Below are 21,348 nucleotides of genomic sequence, written 5' to 3'. Positions count from 1 at the left end.
CAATATTTGCATGCTGCAAACTACAAAATATTGATAAGAAACATCAAATACTTCAATAAATGGAGAGATATTCTTCATGGATTGTAAGCTATGTTAAGATGTCAGTTTTCCCCAAAATGATCTATAGACTCATCATAATCTTAATCAAAATTCCAGTAGACTTTTGACAAAAACATATACTAAAATTTGTATGGACCTAAGGACCTAAGATGCCAAATCAACTTTGAAATAGAAACTCAAAGTTGAAGCACTCACATTACCTGACTTCATTTTATTATAAAGCTACAGTAATCAAATAGTAATCAATAGTAATCAATACAATATGATTACTATTATAAAGCTACAGTAATCAAGTCGGGGTTATTTGTGAAAGCATAGACACATATATCAACAGAAGAAAATATAAGGTCCAGAAATATACCTATATATGTACGGCCAACTGATTTTTTTGACAAATTGATTGCCAAAGCAATTCAATGGAGAAAGACAGCGGCGCTGAAACAAGTATACATCCATATACAAAATATGAACCTCAATCCAAACCAAGCAGCATATAGAGAAATTAACTTGAAATGAATCTTAGACCTAAATGCAAGGTGCTAACCCTATAAAACTTCTACAAGGGGGGCGGCCAGAAGGCTCAGTTGTTTAGAGCGCGAGCTCTCAACAATGAGGTTGCCAGTTCAATTTCCACATGGGATGGTGGGTTGCACCCGCTGCAACTAAAGATTGAAAACGGTGACTGGACTTGGAGCTGAGCTGCGCCCTCCACAACTAGATTGAAGGACAACAACTTGGAGCCGATGGGCCCTGGAGAAACACACTATTCCCCAATATTCCCAAATAAAATTTAAAAACAAACAAATAAAAAACTTCTAGACGGTAAGAAATAATCATTTTATCCTTGTGTTAGAGAAAGATTTCCTGGATACTACATAAAAAGCATAAACCATAAAATATAAAATAAACTGTATTTACCAAAATTAAAAACACCAGGCCAGCCTGGTGGCTCAGGTGGTTGGAGCGCCATGCTCCTAACGCCGAGGTAACCAGTTCGATTCCCACATGGGTCAGTAAGCTGCACCCTCCACAGCTAAGATTGTGAACAATGGCTCTCCCTGGAGCCGGGCTGCCATAAGCAGCCAGTGGTCAGTGTGAGCTGCCGTGGGCTGCCATGAGCTGCTGTGCTGCCTGTGTGCTTCCAGAAGCGGCCGGTGGCCAGCGTGAGTGGCCGGCAGCCCGTGTGAGCTACTGTGAGTGGCCAACCAATGACCGGTGACCGACTGCCTCAGCCCGGGGAGGAGCGCAAGGCTCATAATACCAGCAGGGGCCAGGGAGCTGTGTCCTACACAACTAGACTGAGAAACAACGGCTTGAACCGGAGTTGGGGGGGAGGGAGACAGAAGGGGGGAGAAAAATTAAAAGCATCTTCAAAAGACATTAAGAAAATGAAAATACGGGCAGGCCTGGTGGTTCAAGTGGTTGGAGCTCCATGCTCCTAACTCCGAAGGCTGCCAGTTTAATTCCCACATGGGCCAGTGGGCTCTCAACCACAAGGTTGCCGGTTCAACTCCTCAAGTCCTGCAAGGGATGGTGGGCTTTGCTCCTTGCAACTAAGATTGAACATGGCACCCTGAGCTGAGCTGCCGCTGAGCTCCCGGATGGCTCAGTTGGTTGGAGCACGCCCTCTCAACCACAAGGTTACTGGTTCGATTCCTCGACTCCTGCAAGGGATGGTGGGCTCTGCCCCTTGCAACTTTGATTGAACATGGCATCTTGAGGTGAGCTGCTGCTGAGCTCCGGATGGCTCACTTAGTTAGAGCGTGGGCTCTCAACCACAAGATTGCCGGTTCGACTCCCACAAGGGATGGTGGGCTGCGCCCCTGCAACTAGCAACTGGCAACTGGACCTGGAGCTGAGCTGCGCCCTCCACAACTCAGACTGAAAATGACAACTTGTAGCTGAACAGCACCCTCCACAACTAAGATTAAAAGGACAACAACTTGACTTAGAAAAAAGTCCTGGAAGTACACATTGTTCCCCAATAAAGTCCTGTTCCCTCTCCCCAATAAAATCGTAGAAAAGAAAAAAAAAAAGAAAATGAAAATACAAGCTACAACGTGGGAGAAAATATTCGCAGAACACATATCTGATAAAGGACTAGTGTGCAAAATATACAAAGAAATCTTACATCTCAAAAATAAGAAAACAGGGGCGGCAGGCTGGCTCAGTAGGTTAGAGCGTGAGCTCTTAGCAATAAGGCTGCCGGTTCAATTCCCGCACGAGATGATGGGCTGCACCCCCTGCAATTAAGATTGAAAATGGCAACTGGACTCAGAGTTGAGCTGTGCCCTCCACAACTAGATTGAAGGACAACTGATGGGTCCTGGAAAAACACACGGTTCCCCAATATTCCCCAATAAAAACTAATGAATGAAAGAGAGAGAGAGAGAGAGAAAGAGAAAAGGAAGGAAGGAAGGAAGGAAGGAAGGAAGGACAGAAAGACAGAGAGAAAGAGAGAGAGAGAGAGAGAGAGAGAGAGAGAGAGAGAGAGAGAGAGAGAGAGAGAGAGAGAAAGAAAGAAAGAAAGAAAGAAAGAAAGAAAGAAAGAAAGAAAGAAAGAAAGAAAGAAAGAAAGAAAGAAAACAACCCAGTTCTTATAGACGAATTCTAAACAATTTATATAGATATCTCACCTCAAGGAGGTGAAGCTTAACCTCCCCACCTCCACCCCCAATACCAACCAACTTCAGTGTTGGCTGTATTTAGTGACTTGCTTCCAAAGAATAAAGTATGGAAAGGGAGAAAAAAAACAATTCTGCAGAGGAGAAACGCTGCAAACTCTACCTTAACCAAGTGATCAAGGTTAACATCACCAGTAAGTGGTAAGTCATGTTGATAACAAGTACCCTTTGATGTGATAAAAAGGCCACTCTAACTCTGTGGCATTCTTCCCCAACACCCATAACCCCAGTCCAACCATGTGTAAATCATGAGACAAACCCCAAATTGAGGAACATTCTCCTCAAAACTGACAGGGTCATGAAAAACTAAGAAACTGTCAGACAAGAAGAGACTAAGGAAACATTACAACTAAATGTAATATGGCAACATAGATGGAATCCTGGAATACAAATACAACATGAGAGACAAAATTAGTAGAGTCCAAATAAAGTCTAGAGTAGAGTTTAGGTATTTTTTATTATTATTGTGGTAAAAAACACGTATTATAAAATTTACCATCTTAACCATTTTTAAGTATACAGGTCAATACTGTTAAGTATACTTTAGATACTTTACACAAGTAGAATCCTATAGTCCTTTTGTGACAGGCTCATATCATTTAGCAATTTCTCAACATTCGTCCACATTGTAGCATATAACAGGATTTTCTACCTTTTTAAGGCTGCATAGTATTCCACTTTATTTATCCATTCATCCACTAATAAATATTTGGGTTATTTCCATCTCTTGGCTATTCTGAGTACTACTGATATGAACATGGGTTGAAGGTTTTGTTTTAATGGGCATAAAATCTGAACAAACACTTCACCAAAGGAGATTTATGGATGGCAAATAAGAACAGGAAAAGATATTCAACATCATTATTCATCAGGGAAATGCAACTTAAAACCAGAATGAGATATTGCTACCCACCTATAAGAAGCCAAAAAAAAACCACAACCTGCTGGCTAGGATATGGAGCAACTACAACTCTTGCATATTGCTGAAGGAAATGCAAAATAGTACACCCACTTTGGAAAACAGTTGGTAGTTTCTTACAAAGTTAAACATATACTTACCAAATATCCAAAAATCCCATTCATAGGTATGTAACCAAGTGAAATGAAAACTTGTGTCCACAAAAAACCCTGGACAAGAATGTTTATAGGGGCTTTATTTATAATCACTAAAAACTGGAAACCTCCCAAACATGCTTCAACTGATATATAATAATCTAAGCTGGCATGTTCCTACAATGGAATATTATTCCAAAGCAACATGGAATAAACTACTGATGATCAACGTGGATGAATTTCAAATGAATACTAAGGAAAAGAAACCAGATTCAAAAGACTATATGATCCCATCTATATCTAACCACTGTATCTATGTATTTTGTGTGTGTGTGATTTATTATTTATTTTTTTTTTTTTAAGAAAAGACCAAATGTGTGGACAGGGAACAAATCCGTGGTTGCTAGGGGTGAGGGTGGGTGAAGAGTTGACCTCACAGGAGCACAAGAGAACTTTTGGGGATAATGAAACTAGAAACTAATGAAACTATCAAGATATTGTATATCTTGAATTTTTATATTAGGTTGGTGCAAAAGTAATTACGGTTTTTGCAATTGTTTTTAACCTGCAATTACTTTTGCACCAACCTAATAATTACACTTCTATATGCATTTGTCAAAACTCAGAACTATACACTGAAAAGTGAATTTTACTATATACAAAAAATATACCTCAAAAAACTTGATTTGAAAAAATGTTTTTTCCACCAGAAGTTTCATCACAGTTTATACAAAATAGAGAGTACTAAAACATGCTATCTCCATTTGTTGTATTTCATTTAGTGAAATTTTTCACTTTCCTATCTGTGTTCTCCTGGTTAACATTTTAATACCCTTGGCAGATTTGAGCATTCCCAGATATCCGCTCTTATCTTGTTGCTCTAGCTACAATGGCTTATCTCATTTGACTGTGTACACAACCCAGTTACACAGGTATGACAGGCTTCTCCCTCACTCCTTTCTTTTCCTCATTGAAAGACATCTTTATCCATCTATTAATGGATGCAAAGCCTCTAGGGCAGCTCTTCACCCTCAGAAAATTCTACATTCTTGAAAGCCAGGATGTTGGTAAACCAGGTAGATGAGGTACACTGAGCACACTGGCCAATGGGAAGTCTGCTCTCATGGAAGACTTCCTAGCTCCTAAAAAAAGAGACATGTGTCTTGATGTGACAACTGGAACTTGCTATTCTGAGAGGAGCTGACCTGATGCTAAAGCTGTTATACTGAGAATGAGACAGCAGAGAAAATAGAAAAAAATCTGGGTCCTTGCAAACATTGTTGAGCAACCACTCACACCATTCTGGAACTGTCATTCCTTAGAAGTCTTATAAAGTAAAACAATTTTCCTATTATTTAAAATAGTTTAAGTCTGAGTTTTTTGATATTTGCAGTTGAAAACATCCTACTAATACAAGGCTGTACTCCCACTGCCTCAGACATCATAGCAAAGCTACACATGGCTCTCTTAGAAGTTTTCCTCTCCTGTAAAAAATAGTCTATTAGAAGAAAAAAAATTTGTCCTCCTAGACAATCCTTTTCCATTGTTTCCTTCCACTACTTCATAATGCAGGAGTCCCAAACAGAAGATGGAGTTTTTACAAATAGTCTCAACAAAAGGGATGAAACAAACTAATCCATAGCGACAGAAAGCAGATCAGTGGTTGCCCAGGGATGGGGAGTGAGGGGATAGAGGATGTAAGAGGGACATAAAGGGACACAAGGAAACTTTTAGGAGTTGATGGATATGTTTATTGTCTTCATTGAACATGTACATATGCCAAAACTTATCAAAAACTGTATATCACTTTAAATGAGTGCAGTTTATTATATATCAATTACACCTCAATACAGTTAATAAGTTGGGGATTTTAATAGACAGTTTTAGTGAGTGGATTTCTGTTTCTGTGCAATCTACAGAAATCTTTCCTGACCTTTCAAATTTCAAACTCCAGGTAGGTTTGACTCGATTCCTCACTCAAACTTACAAGGATATATGACCTCTTTCAGAAATAAGTTATACTCACTATAGCTGCAGGGTGAATTTTCAGTTAACCAATCACCAAACAGATTGCAAGAAAGATTTTTATCCAATGCCCACTTCCTCTTGTAAGCTATGCTAAAAATACATAGGTACATTAAAACTCCTTAAAATCCTGTACCTTCTCGAATCACACAATGTTCCTTTGGAATCCAAGCTTTTCATTTGCCGCTGTCAATTCCCACCCACTCTCTTTCACTCCCATCTCACTGCAATCACTAAATCCACAAGCCTCCTCCCTCTCTCTCCTCTCTCTCTCTCTCTTTCTCTCTCTTTCTCTCTCTCTCTCTCTCTCAAACATTAAGAAAGGGCTGCAGAGCTGGAGATGAATTCTGACTTCCTGAAGGCAAAAATGAAAAATGTCCACATAGCCCTTCTTACTGCCTGAGAAGAGGGGACTATTACATTTCTGTGCCAAGCAAGGGAACCAAGCAACTAGAGGAGAACTTTCTGTAGTCTTTTCCTCTTATATGCCAAAAATCACAGCAGTTAGGGCGAGAGGAGGAAGAAGATAAGCCAGCTTACCCATGGAATACAGGTTGTCGAAGCTCTGGTGCATGCGGATAATCTCGTAGTAGAGTTCATCGTAGCTGCTGGGGGTGGGCAGGAATGTGTCGCCATATGTGATAAACATATTAAATAGGTTCACAATCTAAAAGAGAAGCAAAAGTCCATATACAGGTATAGAGTGTTATCAGGTGTATGCTGTAGCCAGCGCTTACTAGCTTTCAAGAGCTGACTTAAATTTTCAGGCATTTTGTGAGCCAATTGCTAAACAAAGCCATTATTAAAAACTAACTTATATAAACTTACAACAAATTATATTAAAAGGAAGGAAACAAATACTCAAAACTCCTAATTTCCTAATTACTTTCTATCTTTTAGTGTTATCTGTGTTCTTGAGAGTTACACCTCTTACATCTGCGTGGAGGGAATATCACATAATGGTGTGTTACTGCTCATCTTTTCCCAACTCTGCATTCACTGATGTCAGGTAGATAGCTTAGAACTGGCCATGCTGGGTGTAATTTTACCATGGAAATTAGCAAAAGCTACAAATCAGGACTTTTCCCCCCAAAACGTTAAACATTTGTGAACACACTGGGTAATATCCTCCTTCTACCTCAAATAGCCAGTCAGATAAGCAGGCATCTATAATGTCCCTCAAAAACCAAGCGCAGCCATGACAGAACCACTCATCTGGCTGGGACCCCTCTAGAGGCTTTGCAATGTACCAACAGAGGTACTGCAGTAGCGTCGTACAGTCGCTTAGACCAGGGCCACAGCTCACTACTCAGACACAGGGATCTGACCTCTACCTGCCCCTGCCAGACAATACCCTCTCATGCAAAGAGAAAGAGTCCCAGGTTCATCAAAGATATAGGTGAGATTGGGACACACCACTCTAGAGATTCTGATCCAAAAGGCCTGGTTCCCCCTATGGTTTAGTGGCCGGAACACAGCTCCTATTTCAAACCAACCCTTCTCTGCCTTACGGTATAGCTTCAGAAAAAGAAATATTTTTTTGGTTACTCACCATAAGGGCTAACGTAAAAATGTTGTGTTTGGCCAAAAGTACGGTCTCGTTTGACATAAGGAACTTCAGCAAATTTATCAAGGCTTTAAAAAAACAACAACAAAGACATCAACAAGCTATTCAAAGCATAATCAATAAAGTTAAATGAAAATAGACTGGCTCTACAGAAATCCAAATAGGGCTAGAATGAGTAAGTCACAGCCACTAAGCACATTTGAAAAGTAGGCTAGGTGGGTATATTTGAAGAAAGCACTGACCTTCCCAAGCATATGTTGGCTTATCTACTCACAGAAGGTTTTTTAAAAATCTACTTCTTTTTGCCACTTCTTAAATAGCAATTAAGTGTAGAAATATGACTATAAAACAGGTATCTTAGTGTTCCAAATTTACTCCTGCATGGTGATTTCCTCATAAAATTTGTTCAATTTACAGGTCAAAATGAGGGTCCCCCTTTCATCCTAGGCTGCTAGCATCTCATGTCACCAAGTTTTAGCTACGTATCTGTTTCAAACATCATTGCGAAGAGGGCTATCTTTCCATTTTAACTGGTCACTACTATGCTAGCTATACTGTAGAACCTACAGCTGGGCTTCAGCTCTAGATGGGAAGAGAGCTCATGAAGAGAAAAAAAGTCCTTAACTGTTCTAACTATTCAAACAAAAGTGCAGTTTGCTCTGTCCTTTTTCAACTGGAACAACATTTACCCAAAAGGTCCTCTTTCAGTCAGACAGTCCTGAATAAGGGGAGAGACTGCTAAAATCCAAGCAATTTCAGTAAACGGAATGACTGCCAAGTCCCTAGGTTAGCAGTACAGCTTTAAGACATTTTGCAAATAAATAGTAAGCATAAAAGAAATTATCAGTTGCCTTATACTTTTTCACCTACGACTTTGAAATGAGTCCTGCTTCTGTGCTCATCATGACTACTGCCCCTGTGCCTCGCTCCCCTACTTGATGGGAAGCTATAAAGAAGGGGTTCAGCAGATGCCAGCAATCCGTGGTCCTTCTGTCCTCTTCCCCTAAACCCACCTCACTTCCACAGACACAAAAAATGGCTTGACCTCTCCTTTTCTAAGACATATCTGCTTCTTGGTGAGCAAAGAAGTCCATTCTCTCATGCTGTCTGAGCTTTGTGTGAAGTTTACTACTCTTAGAGACGTGGGCTTTGATTTGGAACAGCAGGGAATAATGAGTAGGAGTAAGACTCTCCGAACACTTGCTGCCTACCACACAACACCCCTCACTCCCAATCCTTTAAAGGCACAGGTACAGTAAAGCAGCAGCAGGCGAGGAAAAGTACAAGAGACTGTCTACATTCTGTTTCTAAAGCCTGAATCTTCCCCTCAAATAGCAAAAAAGCCGTGCTAGGGATGAAAGAGGTATCCTCACTTATGAACTCTTCACCCCTGCCCCAACTCAAGTTCTCTGAGGTTTCATAATAGAAAGGCAGCTGGCCCTTTTGATGTTGTCTGTTAACAAGTGATCTGTTGGACTGGACCAAAGAAAAGCCCCATGGGAGCCCATTCTGGATCACATAACCTGCTTAGCTCCTCCAGCAGCTCAGAGAATGAAGGGATTAGCTAAAATTCATATAAAAATAACCCAGCCCAAACCTCTCTCATTAACACACATCACCTTGCTGAGTTATTTAGGGGTTGCCCACTCTACCCCGTAGCCCCAGATCTTAGACAAGCCCTGTTAATGGATAAATCACCTGACAATCAGAACTTATAAATTCATGGGAGACAAGAGCAAAGGACAGGTAGCACATGTGGCACTCTGCAAAACATAATGGCTGGAGAGAGACAAAGCAGGTTTTGCACACATCCAATCAACAACGGCTTTTGTCCCCAGCACACACAGCACAAAGATGCAACCTCAGCAGAGGTTATGTGGTAATTAAGGGGCACAAAACCTGGAGAAAAGGAAGTGAGAACAATGATTTATTGCTCTTCTGCTGGACTACAGTTAGTCTTGATCAGTGAGATTCAGAGTCAGAAATGACAAAGTGAGAAATACGAGGGAAGGAAGAGAGCAATTCTGGCACAAGAAGAGGCGGCCTGTGTCCCAACTGCCAGAGACATCAGCAGAGCCAAATAGTACTGAGAAGGAGAGCCTGGCATGGCAATACTCTTGACAGTCAGTGCCAGGGGGGATGCATTCTGCACCTGGTAATTTAGGTCAGGGCCCCCTCCCCTCAAAAAAAAAAAGTCAGGATTTTCTCACCTGGAAGTAGCCATCTCTACAGGGAATTTAATAGGCAGCTAAAATGCACAAAGCAACCTTAAAATAGGCCCCCACAAGTCTCTGACATCAGAGCCCACAATTCCTCTCCAAGAGAGAATGCCCCAAATAGCGCATGACATGTGCTTTTCTCCTTCTTCACCTCCCTGACTTTGCACTCATTCTATCAACTGTTCACTGTCCTATACGTCACCACACACACGTTGTCTTCTATCCTCTGACCTGATATGATGAGACTTCTAAGTCTGTGGGGCTTCAACATAGCTGAGCACAGCCTTTTAGAGGTAGCAAGGACCTTAGGTCATTTAATCCAATTTCCTCCTTTTTGGGTTAGAAAACACCCCCACCCCCCAACACTCCAACTAGCTGGTGACTAAGCTGGGACAGGAACCTGCTCTCCTTGTGTGGTGTTCTTCCCATCATTCCATTAAGATTAAACAAATAAAGGTGCCAGATGGAGTTAAATGTTAGAGGGAGGGAAGCTGACATATAAATGGTATGCTCAGACTTGCTGACTCGACCGTTACCAACACGTCTCTAGACTGGTTTATAACTTTCTCCCCCCACTGGCTGCTCCAGGTGATTTTCACGTATTTGATCCCCTTTTTCTCTTGGTCCTCAGCAACTCACTTAATAGAGTACAAGTGTTTAGTACCTTGTTATTACCTTTCCACTACTCTCTCAACACCTAAACACTGCCAGTAGCTTTCTTCAGTACAAACCCCCTCAACAGGCCCACTATATCTTCTTCATCTCTCTTCTTTAGCTCTCACCTCTCACCCATCTCTCTCTCCCCTTACCGTCTCCTCTGTTTCTAGTTCCTCTCCAGTAACTTTAAAACACAAACAAGCAAACAAAAAACAGCACGTAACTATTAACTAAAACTATTCCTGTTTCCCTCGCTCAGGGTTACCACCTTCAAAATATCTTTTATTTCTGCTCTGCTGGAGGCTATGGAATATGGAATGTAACCAGATGTGGATTTTAGAGGGAGCCAAGATACCCCTTCCTTTATGCAAAATCTGAACTGAAACAGACAAAAAAAGGGGGGAGGGGGAATAAACAATTAATAGCCAGGCTTATTCATAGATATTATGGTATAGAACTCTGCACAGGGTTTAACTGCAGGCCAAAAAAGAGAACAGCCTCGTGTCAGGGGCAGGTTCAAGGACAGTAGAGAACTGGCACTCAGGACCTCAGTGCCAAAACACAGAGCTCACGCTGGCTGGCTCCTGGTTCACCACTCTCCACACATACAGTTTTAGAAAGCTGCCCTTGATCCACTTGTCCACTCGGTGCCATCTGGGCACATGACCAGCCAAACTATTCCAAGGACAGTCACAGAAGTAGCAGTACATAGAGGGGAGTTAAGATAACTCTAAAAGACAAGGGGTTGGTTGTATAAACATAGTATTGATAATTAGTCACATGCTTTTAAGAGTTTGGTATTAAGTACAATACATGTAGTCATTGTAAAGATAAGAGAGGCAGGATGTACTTTTTTCTTTTGAATTTAACCCTTTGATTGTGTTTCCAATGTTTAAATAATAGTTTTAAAAAGGAAGCAGGGGAGAAGAGGCTAACACAACCTCTTCCTCACCAAAGGCTTGACCCTGAGACAGAGATTTCCAAAGAAGGACCTGTGTTACAGAAACTCAATACTGTGTAAACTGTTTTGCCCATTAGGTGAGCTATGGCTGCTCATCCCCACAAAACAGAATGGAACAATTTATTGCAGAGTATTCTCTTGGATGAGGACAAACTTGTGGGGTGAGACCATCCAGGCCTAAACAGACAATTCTCATTGACCCCTACTCTCCTGGGCCCTAGGAGTGGGCTGTCCCAAAACTCCAATGCCAGACAGACATATCATATACAGGAATGCATCAGATCTTTCTGCTGAGTGACAGCAACTACAAGTTAATAACTGTACCGGAAGCTCACAAAGTATTGCAAACATTCCTCTTTTGTACTGCCCCTCCACCTGATACGTTAAGAAGAGACACTTAACTACAGAAATCACCTCCCTAAAATTGCATTCAGTTCTTTTCAAAGGCACAAACACAATAGTCATAAATGACAAGAGAGGTAAAGTTTTATTAAGTGTCTGCTAAATGGTAGGCATTATTTACAACACTTAAAGTACATTATTCTCACTGAATCCTCTTACCTATTTATTGAAGTAGGTATTATTGGTCCCAATTTACAGATGACGAAATTGAAATTCAGAAAGGTTAAATAACTTACCCAAAGCCACATAGCTAGTTGGAGCTAAACTGCATTAAGGGTGTTGGGGAGAAAAAATTTCCTCTACCTTCTAGATTCTTTTTGGCTGGTCTAATAATTAAATTGACACAAGACAGACAGATCAACAGGAAAAAAAGAATCAAATTTAACTTTGTATGTATGAGAACCCCATAGATCTGAGGTTTTAAGAGTGACCAGGCATTTTTGTTTTTCAGATAAAGAAACAACTATTTGTGAAGCTCTGACAAAACAAAGGGGTTTTTGCTTGGGGTAGCAAATTAATGAAGAAGTACCAAAGTTTGTTTATACAGCTTTCTCAGCTTTGAATTCCCTATCTCTGAAGATAAAGATGCCTTCTATCTTCCAGGTATAAGGAGGATACCTTCACAGGAGAGATTTATTTCATGCTTTCAGGGCAACAAAGGCAGATCAGTGTTCTTGTACCTGGTGTTTCTCAAGTAATTTGAATTCAAAACAGAGTTACTTGAGAACTTTATTTTGGGGTGGCCTACTCTGAACCTCATCAGGCAACATACTAGGAAGAAGGTACATGAACTCTCCCTGCTGAGGTTTGTGGAACTGTACTGGTTCCTCCTAAACTTCAACTAAAAAAATAAAATAAAATAAGAAGAAAACTTGTTGAAGGTGGGGGAGCTAGCTATCTAGAACTAGTATCTATATCTGCTACCCAAAACCGTAACTTTAGTCAGAACTCTACTCATCAGCCCCTCAAACAGCAAAGTGACTGACAAAAAAATCTTCTAAGTTCATCTCCCTTGTAAGCATCTCAAGATTTTACTCCACTGACCTAGGACTCTTTAACCTGCATACTCTCAAAAACAAGACGTTGAAAGCAAGTACTCAAGGAAGTATGTGTACACCCATGTTCATAACAGGATTATTTACAATAGCCAAAATATGAAAGCAATACAAGTATCCATCGACAGATGAGTGGATAAACAAAATGTGGTATATACATAAAATATTATTTGGTCTGAAAAAGGAAGGAAATTCTGACATATGCTATGGATGAACCTTGAAGACAGTATGCTAAATGAAAGTCAGTCACAAAAGGACAAATACTGTATGGTTCGAGTTATATGATGTACCACCTAGACTAGTCCAATTCATAGGGTCAGAGCGTAAAATGGTGGTTGCCAGGGATGAAGGAGGGAGGAATGCAGAGTTATTGTTTAATGGGTGAGAGTTTCACTTTGGGAAGATGAAAAAATTCTGGAAATGGAAGGTAGACATGGTTGCCAAACAACGTGAATATATTTAGTGTCACTGATCTACACACTTAAAAATGGTAAATTTTATGTTGTTTGTGTTTTATTAATTAAAAACAAATAAATAAGAGGGCAAAGTTTTTCTTTCCATAGACACTAGCATGAGCCCACAAACACTCCATCCCAACTTCCTGTAACCTTGGCATAACTGATTAGCAGAAATTTACATCACGGCACACAGACCTAAGTACAGGGCCAAACATACAAAGGTGTTTTTTCTTTGATGGGAAAAGCAAAAGAGCTAAATATACTCAAATCAACAGAGAGCCAGGGACTCAGGCAGGAATGCAAATTCAAAATGAACCCTGGGCAGCCTTCAAGACAACAATATAGCAGTCTTCAGAATAATAATCAAAGTTCACAATCAAAGCTACCAATGCACTGAAGTACCAACAATATTCTAGGAAATTCTTGGGGATCCTGGGTTTGACTCCTAATCTTTTCCTATCTCTACTAAATTAGGCTCCAGATACCAGGCTCCAAATATACTTAACCTCGATCAAGTGAAAAACAGAGAAGTTATGTCAGTGAAATATTTGAGGTATTATACTGCACATTCAAGACGTTTAAGTTGCAGGGAAGTGGGTGCTTCATACACGTTTCTTCATTGGAAAGGCTTTTCTATCAGCCATTTTGAAAAACTTAGTTTCTTGGCTCTGTTTCAGGAACTACAAATTGACTGCAACTGCTGCCTCTCTTGACTATGTACAAGAGTGAACTGTCAGTCTCACACTTAGCTTTGGCTCAAGCTCCTTTCCTTTGAGAGGCTTGTGCATCAAGTATGGCAGCAGTGTACAAAGACTTTTCTGTATACAGACATAGGTGGGATAAAGGAGAGTGCAGGCTCTAAAAAGCTAAGCTAGGAACAGGCACCTTGATGGTTCCAAGAGTCCAAAGGGAATTCCCAGAGGCAACCAATCTATTTTTCAAATGGGAAGAATTCCACCTGAGAATCCTGATACCTTACGCAGGTCGATCTCTCTCACTGAAGGAACCTTGTTTACAGAGCTGTTCCTAGCATTAACATACACCACATAATGAGGACTTTCCCAGACTTTTTTCTATCCTGCTTTGAATTCAAGGGGAAGGAAGAAGGTAGTGTTGTCATGTGGAGAATAGAATGAAGAATGGATATGGGAACTTCTCCAGGACTAAAACCTGTCCCCCACATTGAGGTAAACCAGGTACAGAGAGGAACAAACCAACCACGGGAAGACACAATTAAGTGGTACCTCAGACCTGCCTCAGAGAAGCAGAGAGGAGGTTTAATTACAAACGCAAGTGAATGACATTTAAATAAGATTAAAAACAGGAAGGAGACAGAGAGCCTCCAGCAGAGCACAAATAAATGTCTCAGCAGAATCAGGTCAGAGAGAGCTATCTGTTTGAACAGCTTTTACATGCTACGAAGAGAAAGAGATACAAAGCAAAGGCAAGATTCGGCCAGGCCCTATATTGTGGCCTGGCATGGAACCCACTCCTTAGGGGAAATGGATAATTTCACAGTGACTGATAGGAGAGAAATATTAGCATTTCACTTGCTTAGGAGAGAGGTAGAGGAACTCAAAAGACAGGCTATAAATAGCACTCCTATAACAAGCCAATGCCTGCAAAACCCCAGAGGCACTATAAACTCGAGCCAATTCTAGCATCTCTGGACAAAATCACCAATTACCCAGGGACAGTGCCAGCAATCAGCAGGCTCACTGTCAATGAGCAAAGTGACGCAGGAAGGACTCAGAAATCAACACCTACCAGAAGAATAATTTTAAAATACATTAGGTGGCTTCTCAGAATACAGGCATCTGTCTGGCTGAAACCCAAGCATCTCACTGAAACAAAGGCCAACAAATCAAACAAGACAATGAAATGGCTTTGGTGCATGCTATGAGCCTCTCCAAGTGAACAGAGCACAGAAATCAGCACATCCAGGGGGCGGATTCTGGGAAGATGGCAAAGTAGGAAGCACCAAGAATCTCTCTCCCCTCTTAGACAATAATTGCACTAGCAGAATCTATCTGATTAACTATTTTGGAACTCTGGACTCTGATGAAGGTTTGCAGCTTCCAGAAGACTTGGATAGTTTATTTTGGTTAATTTCAGTCAATTTCAGCTCTTAGCACAGTAAGCAGCTACCCTGCACTACCCCTAGCCATGTGGCAAGCAGCTACCAGCTACGAACTTGTTCCTACAGCAGCTTGCACACAGCTTGTGGGAGCAAAAAGGAACCTGTCCTTCTAATATTGAGGATATGTGCTCTGATAGCTGAGAGCTGCTTCTGATCCCAGGGGTTCAAAGAGGTGGGTAGCCACTGTTACTGCACCTCCCCCATTGTTCCAAGCCCCCACCCCATAAATGACTTCCAGGAGATTTAAAGGGCGAATGCCCTTTTTCCCCCACCTTCATTTTTCACTTTTCTCCTTTAGGGAACCAGACGTTAAAGACTAGGACATTCAAAAACAACTGCATGCATATATAGGGAAAATTAGAAAGTGACTGCGCATGCCCAAAGGAAAGGCTCAGAGAGAAGGAAGAAAAGTTCACAGCTCAGACTGATCCTGGGCACAAAGACAGCCTACAACAATAAAAATAATAACAGCAACAAAATCAGCAAAGGAGAAGGGGAAGAATCTGATTTCTTGAACCTTGAGAACATTATATTAAGTAAAATAAGCCTCATGAAAAGACAAATACTGTATTATTCCACTTACAGGGGGTACTTAGAAAGTAAACTGGTGTTTGCCGGGGCTGTTGGAAGGAGGGAATGGGGGAGTTGTTAGGTACAAAGTTTTAGTTTTACAAGATGAAAAGTTATGGGGAAAGAAAGATGGTGGTGATGGCTGCATAACAATGTGAATGTATTTAATACCATTAAACTGCATACTTTAAAAAAAGCTAAAATGGTAAATTTTATGTTACGTGTATTTTACCGCACACAAAAAAAATTCAATACATCAACAGGCTGCAGTGCCTAAGGGCTCCACATGCCTCCAGATGCACTGGGGAAAAAACAAATCCTTTCTTTAAATGGAAGTTAGGTTCCATCTTACCATTTTCTTGGTGTTGGAGTGTATCTGCTAAAAGGGAAAATAAGGTTCTCAACTATCTCCAATTCCCCATTTACTTGGAACACTGCAATCCTCACAATTACCACCTACCATCTTCTTTATCATGAAAATGAGCTTTTATGTGAAAGTTCCCATATGGAACTCAGACTCTGGGAAATGCAGGGTCCCAGAGACCTCATTCCTGAGCAGCTGCCTCTAACTAAGCATGCTCAGAAACCACAGCCTTCTTCCAGGACCCTATCCCACCTGCTGATTTTTTCCAATATTACTCAACTGAGAGAGCTAAAATCACCCTTTGAAAGATCTAATAGTCAATGTATCTGATAGAGCTCCAAGAACTTTACTTTCTGCCAAGATGAGTGAAAACCAGTAACAGACCTGTCTTGCTCACTCAACGATGATACCTATGAAACCAAATGGTATGTTCCTTTAGAGCTAGGATAGGCACAGCAACAAAAGCACAGCTATTCCTTCCTCTGTCCCTTTTAGCTGACAAGATGCTAATAGGCCTCTGGATAGGATGTGACTTCAAGTGCAGAGGAAAGAACACAGATTGCTCACTCTTTCAGGGGTTTTTAGGTGGGAATCTTTTTCTCCCTCTAATAGGCTGATAAACCTGTTAGAAAGTCTTATCTTTTGCTTCTACCAAGTTTTTGAGGGGATGAGAGAAAGATTCAAAATAGTTAAATTTTAGATTTAGCCAAATGTGGTGATCTGAAGGAAAAAAGTTTCTTGGCATTCTTTTTCAGTCCTGGGGCTTTCTATACTGCTGTACAGAATCTTTCATCACAAAATTATGGAAACAGAGAAATACCTTCTAATGCTCTTATATTAGAACGTTCTAACTTTAAGAGGAATTGATTATCCACAGAAGAAAGAAGCCTCCATCTTTTTACACACGGAAGTAAGAGCAGTCTTAATTAAGCACATCAAGCCTAGAATATGACTTGTAACATAGTGCCTTAAGTAAGAAAATTTGGGGAAAAGAGGAAAAACAATTTGAAAAGCCATTTAAAAAACAAAATAGTGGGGTGGCCGGATAGCTCAGTTGGTTAGAGTAGGAGCTCTGAACAACAGGGTTGCTGGTTCGATTCCCACATGGGCCAGTGAGCTGCGCCCTCCACAACTAGATGGAAGACAACGAGCTGCCGCTGAGCTTCCGGAGGGGCAGCTGGATGGCTCAGCTGGTTAGAGCGTGAGTTCTTAACAACAAGATTGCCAGTTCAATTCCCGCATGGGATGGTGGGTTGCGCCCCCTGCAACTAAAGATTGAAAACGGTGACTGGACTTGGAGCAGAGCTGCTCCCTCCACAACTGGATTAAAGGACAATGACTTGGAGCTGATGGGCCCTGGAAAGGGACACTGTTCCCCAATATTCCCCAATAAAATTTGGTTTTTTTTAAAGTGCCAAAATCCCTCTTTCCATCTACTCTAGCTATTTACTGCTATGTTCTTTCCCACCTGGATGCCCTCTTCAAAACTAAAAGAAGCAATATTGTAGAGTTAGATAAGATGTCACCATTGGAGGAAGCTGAGTGAAGGGTACAAAAACTCTCTGTACTATTTTTGCCACTTCCTGTGAGTCTATAATTGTATCAATATAAAAAGTTTTAAAAAGAAACTAAACTAAAAGAAGCAAACAATTAAAAGTTCAAAGGATAGTTTCCCAAAATCAGGCGGGGCTGCCAAACTATCAAAGCTATAACCTAGACAAGAACTGCCAGATAAATCTATGGCTCATGTCATCTTTCTCTTGAAAATGTTCAGTCCTGTATGACAATGACAACAGTATAACAAGCTTCCAACGAAAGGCTCACAATTCCCAGTTTCAAAGTGTACCTAAACCATGAAGTCATAGGCTTCTGCCAGTGATCAGAGTGCGGCTGCATCCAGAAAGCTGTGACACTCTGGGTTTTCTATTTTTCCCAGTAGGTATCTGAAAGGTCAGGCCATGTACAATTTCTCTTTTTTACAAAGTTATGAATACTTCAGATGCTATTTAGCACAGTGAAGCTGAACAGATTGATTTGGGGGTTTTGGGGTCCTTTCTTCCTGCAGAAAGGCAAATGTTGGCTAGTGATCTGCATCTGATCATAAGCGTCAGGAACTCGAAGTTCTAATCATGACACTGTTAGTGTCTGGTTCCATGATCCTTAGCAAGTCACTTGCCCTTCTATATCTCCACTCCCTTCCCCAATAAATGGTGATAAAAGTAATGACTTATCATTCACGGATGTGGCAGAGTGAAAGGGTGAGAAGGATTGTGATCCATAGATAAATGTCGAATATAAAATGCCAGTATAAATCTGCCTTTAAATCAACCAATGTTTTTGAACTGTGGAAAGCTACAACATTTAAATGTAGGCTGACTCCCCAATGCCCCTTCTGCCTTCAGTGGAAGTAAAACAAGCTCACTCTATGACCCTCTGCTCAAGGACTTCCCTCTCCACCAACTACAAGCTTCTGCTCACTCTTTGGTTAATGGCTTAGAAATGATCAGTTTCCATTTTTGCTTGGTTAAAAGCAATCCATGTTATCTGTGGGAAAGGAAGAAAGAGACAAAGGACAGAGAAATTACCACTCTCTTTCACATCAATAACTCAAATTAAAAGGTGATGAACTCAGCTCAACAGAAACAAGACAACAAACATCCTACTGAGCACTGTTATTATTGCTGGTGGTGGTGGTGGCGGGGGTTGGTTTTGAGCCCCAAACACAACATTGTGCGGCTTTAAGAGAATGTTGATTCATCATTAATAGAAATTCTATATATCCATTCATCCATTTATTTATTCTTTCAAATGTTTTCTGAGTCCCTATCATAAGCCAAGTGGTGTGCTGGGGATGAAACAATGGTTAAAACATAGATCCTGCCCTCCAGGCACTTTTTAAAGAGGAAAGATAGATATTTAAACAAATCATTATACAGACGTATGCAAACAGCAAAACAATGTGATATGCTAAAATAGAAGCTCCAAGTGCTACAGGAAGACACAGGAAATAAAACATAATGACCAACATGGTCGTCAACTTCAAGAAGTTCAGAGAGATAAATTAAGCTAAAATTCTCAGGAGGAATACTGTATTATCAGTACATACAGAAAAAATGTTTAACCAGATACTAAGATGTTTTCTGAAAACAGAATTAATTGGGAGTCCATGGAACCTAAAATTAAGACAGGGATCCTTACTTAACATGGGATCACAGACGGGCTTTCAGAGGATCCATGAACTCTCTGAAATTACGTGAAATTGTAGTACGTACAAATAGACATTTTTCTAGACAAAAAGATTGTATCTTTCATTATATTTTCAAAAGTAAAGAGCTACTTTACTAGGATCTTATCCTAAAACCCAGTTTACTATCTCTATCAGAAGAGAGTTTAACACCTAACCTTTTACCCAGAATGGAAGCCTACAGGTCAGAGAAGAGCTTTTGAACTTTCCATAAACATGGTGAAAAATAGTGATTGCTGAAAGAGGGCAATGAAAGAGACAGGACTTCTTCCTTTCCATATTCTAATTGAAGTCAACCTAAATATATTTCCCCATGTACGCGGATACCATGGTGACAGGCATCACATAAAGACAGCGGCAGCAGGAAGTAGATCAGGGCTTATATCTGTAAAACCAACAAATCAGGCAGGATTAAACCCTCAACTAACACAGCTGGCTTCTTGTCCATTAGACCAAACCTAAGAATTCCAGATGGGAATTTGAAAGGGGACCTCTGGCTATCTCCCCAATAAAAAAAGCTACTGTTGTCAACAGCACAGGAATAAAAATCACCACTCAAAGTGCAGTGATATGGAACACCCACATTCCAAATGAAAAAAGGCATTTGGACCCTGGCTGACTGCTCCCTAGATACCCAAGGACTTCTGTGTGTCTAGTCTAACAATACATGCCTTACTGCCATATTTAGAAATAAAATTCAATTAAAGTTTGCAGCACATGTACGGGCAAGCATCTATATACACGTAAGCACATTTACCATGATGAGTTTCACATACCTCCCTCAAATCCTAAGTCTGGAAGGCAAAGAAAGAGTGAAAACATGGGCATACCAATGTATGAGGGGTAGTACCAGCCAAGGAGTGGGTGGCCCCATCACAGCCACATTTGTATTCACTGATTGCAATATTACGTATTATTATGGGCTCTGATGCATCAGAAGTAGTGTAGTATTTTGCAGCTTTCCATAACACCTGCTGCTCTGCATCCCACTATACACACTCCACATAGGAACACATGGAGCCAGGGTTCCAGGAGGGCTCATCCAGTCTATATTGGAAAAGGAGCTAACTTCACCTAAGAGCTCTCGCACAAATGCCTAGGCCTTCGCAAGCAGTTATCCAGACCTCGCTGATGACACTCAGATACCCCTCCTCTCCACTTATCAAGGGCCCAAGAACGTCAATGAATCAGGCCTGAGATAGCCCATAATTACAAACAGAGCTGACATCACAGAAAGTACTCAAAGACATAAAGTCAACTGACCAACACAGAACAGATTCCTGTCTCACGATATCCTAGCCAGAATGGGGGAATGTTAAGACCCAGAAAAGATAAATATAAAAGATATCTTTAATTTTAAAAAAAAAATAATTAACTCTTTAAACAAAAATGATGGCAAAGCATTGTGGGGTTTATAACCCACGTAGAAGTAAAATGTATGACAACAATAGCACAAAGGACAGGATACCAGGTAGATGTAGGAGAGCACTGGGAAGTCCTGGGCCCCAAGGAGACAGACCAGAGTGAACAGTAGGAGGCCATGTGGAAAAGGCAATGGAACAGGACAGTGAGGAAGAGGACAACAGATGATGAGCATGGGAGGAAAGCCAGAGAATCCCAGGGGCCATGGACGAGATGGCTAGGATAGAAAGTAAAGAAAACAGAATAAAAGAGAATCAAAAGCAGGCAGAAACAACTACTACCACCAATACCTCAGTACTACAATGTGTAACTTCCTCCCAGTTAAGAGACAAACCATTTGTGCTTGTTATACATCCTACAGCTTTACTGACATCCACAGATTTGTGTCATTTTTGTGTTTCCGCTTTAATTCTAAATTTTTAGAGCCCAACAATTATATAACTATTTATTGGCAACTATAGCAGTCC

The 21,348-nt window shown here is 40.8% G+C and overlaps 1 protein-coding gene across 1 annotated transcript in view; it reads right to left on the bottom strand.

The window, feature by feature from the left end:
* ARMH3 (armadillo like helical domain containing 3) overlaps nt 1-21,348 on the bottom strand; it is a 151,005-nt gene that overhangs the window by 74,195 nt on the left and 55,462 nt on the right. Inside the window, exons 21-22 of the mRNA XM_081074511.1 lie at nt 7,375-7,457; nt 6,363-6,489 (exon numbers count right to left, since the gene is read on the bottom strand). Of these exons, the coding sequence (XP_080930637.1) occupies nt 6,363-6,489; nt 7,375-7,457 (210 nt within the window). The remainder of the gene's footprint in view (nt 1-6,362; nt 6,490-7,374; nt 7,458-21,348) is intronic.

Source organism: Rhinolophus hipposideros, assembly GCF_964194185.1.
Source record: "Rhinolophus hipposideros genome assembly, chromosome: 15".
Lineage (NCBI taxonomy): Eukaryota > Metazoa > Chordata > Mammalia > Chiroptera > Rhinolophidae > Rhinolophus > Rhinolophus hipposideros.
Note: the sequence above shows the minus strand (reverse complement) of the source record. Positions and strands in the feature narration are given on the sequence as shown.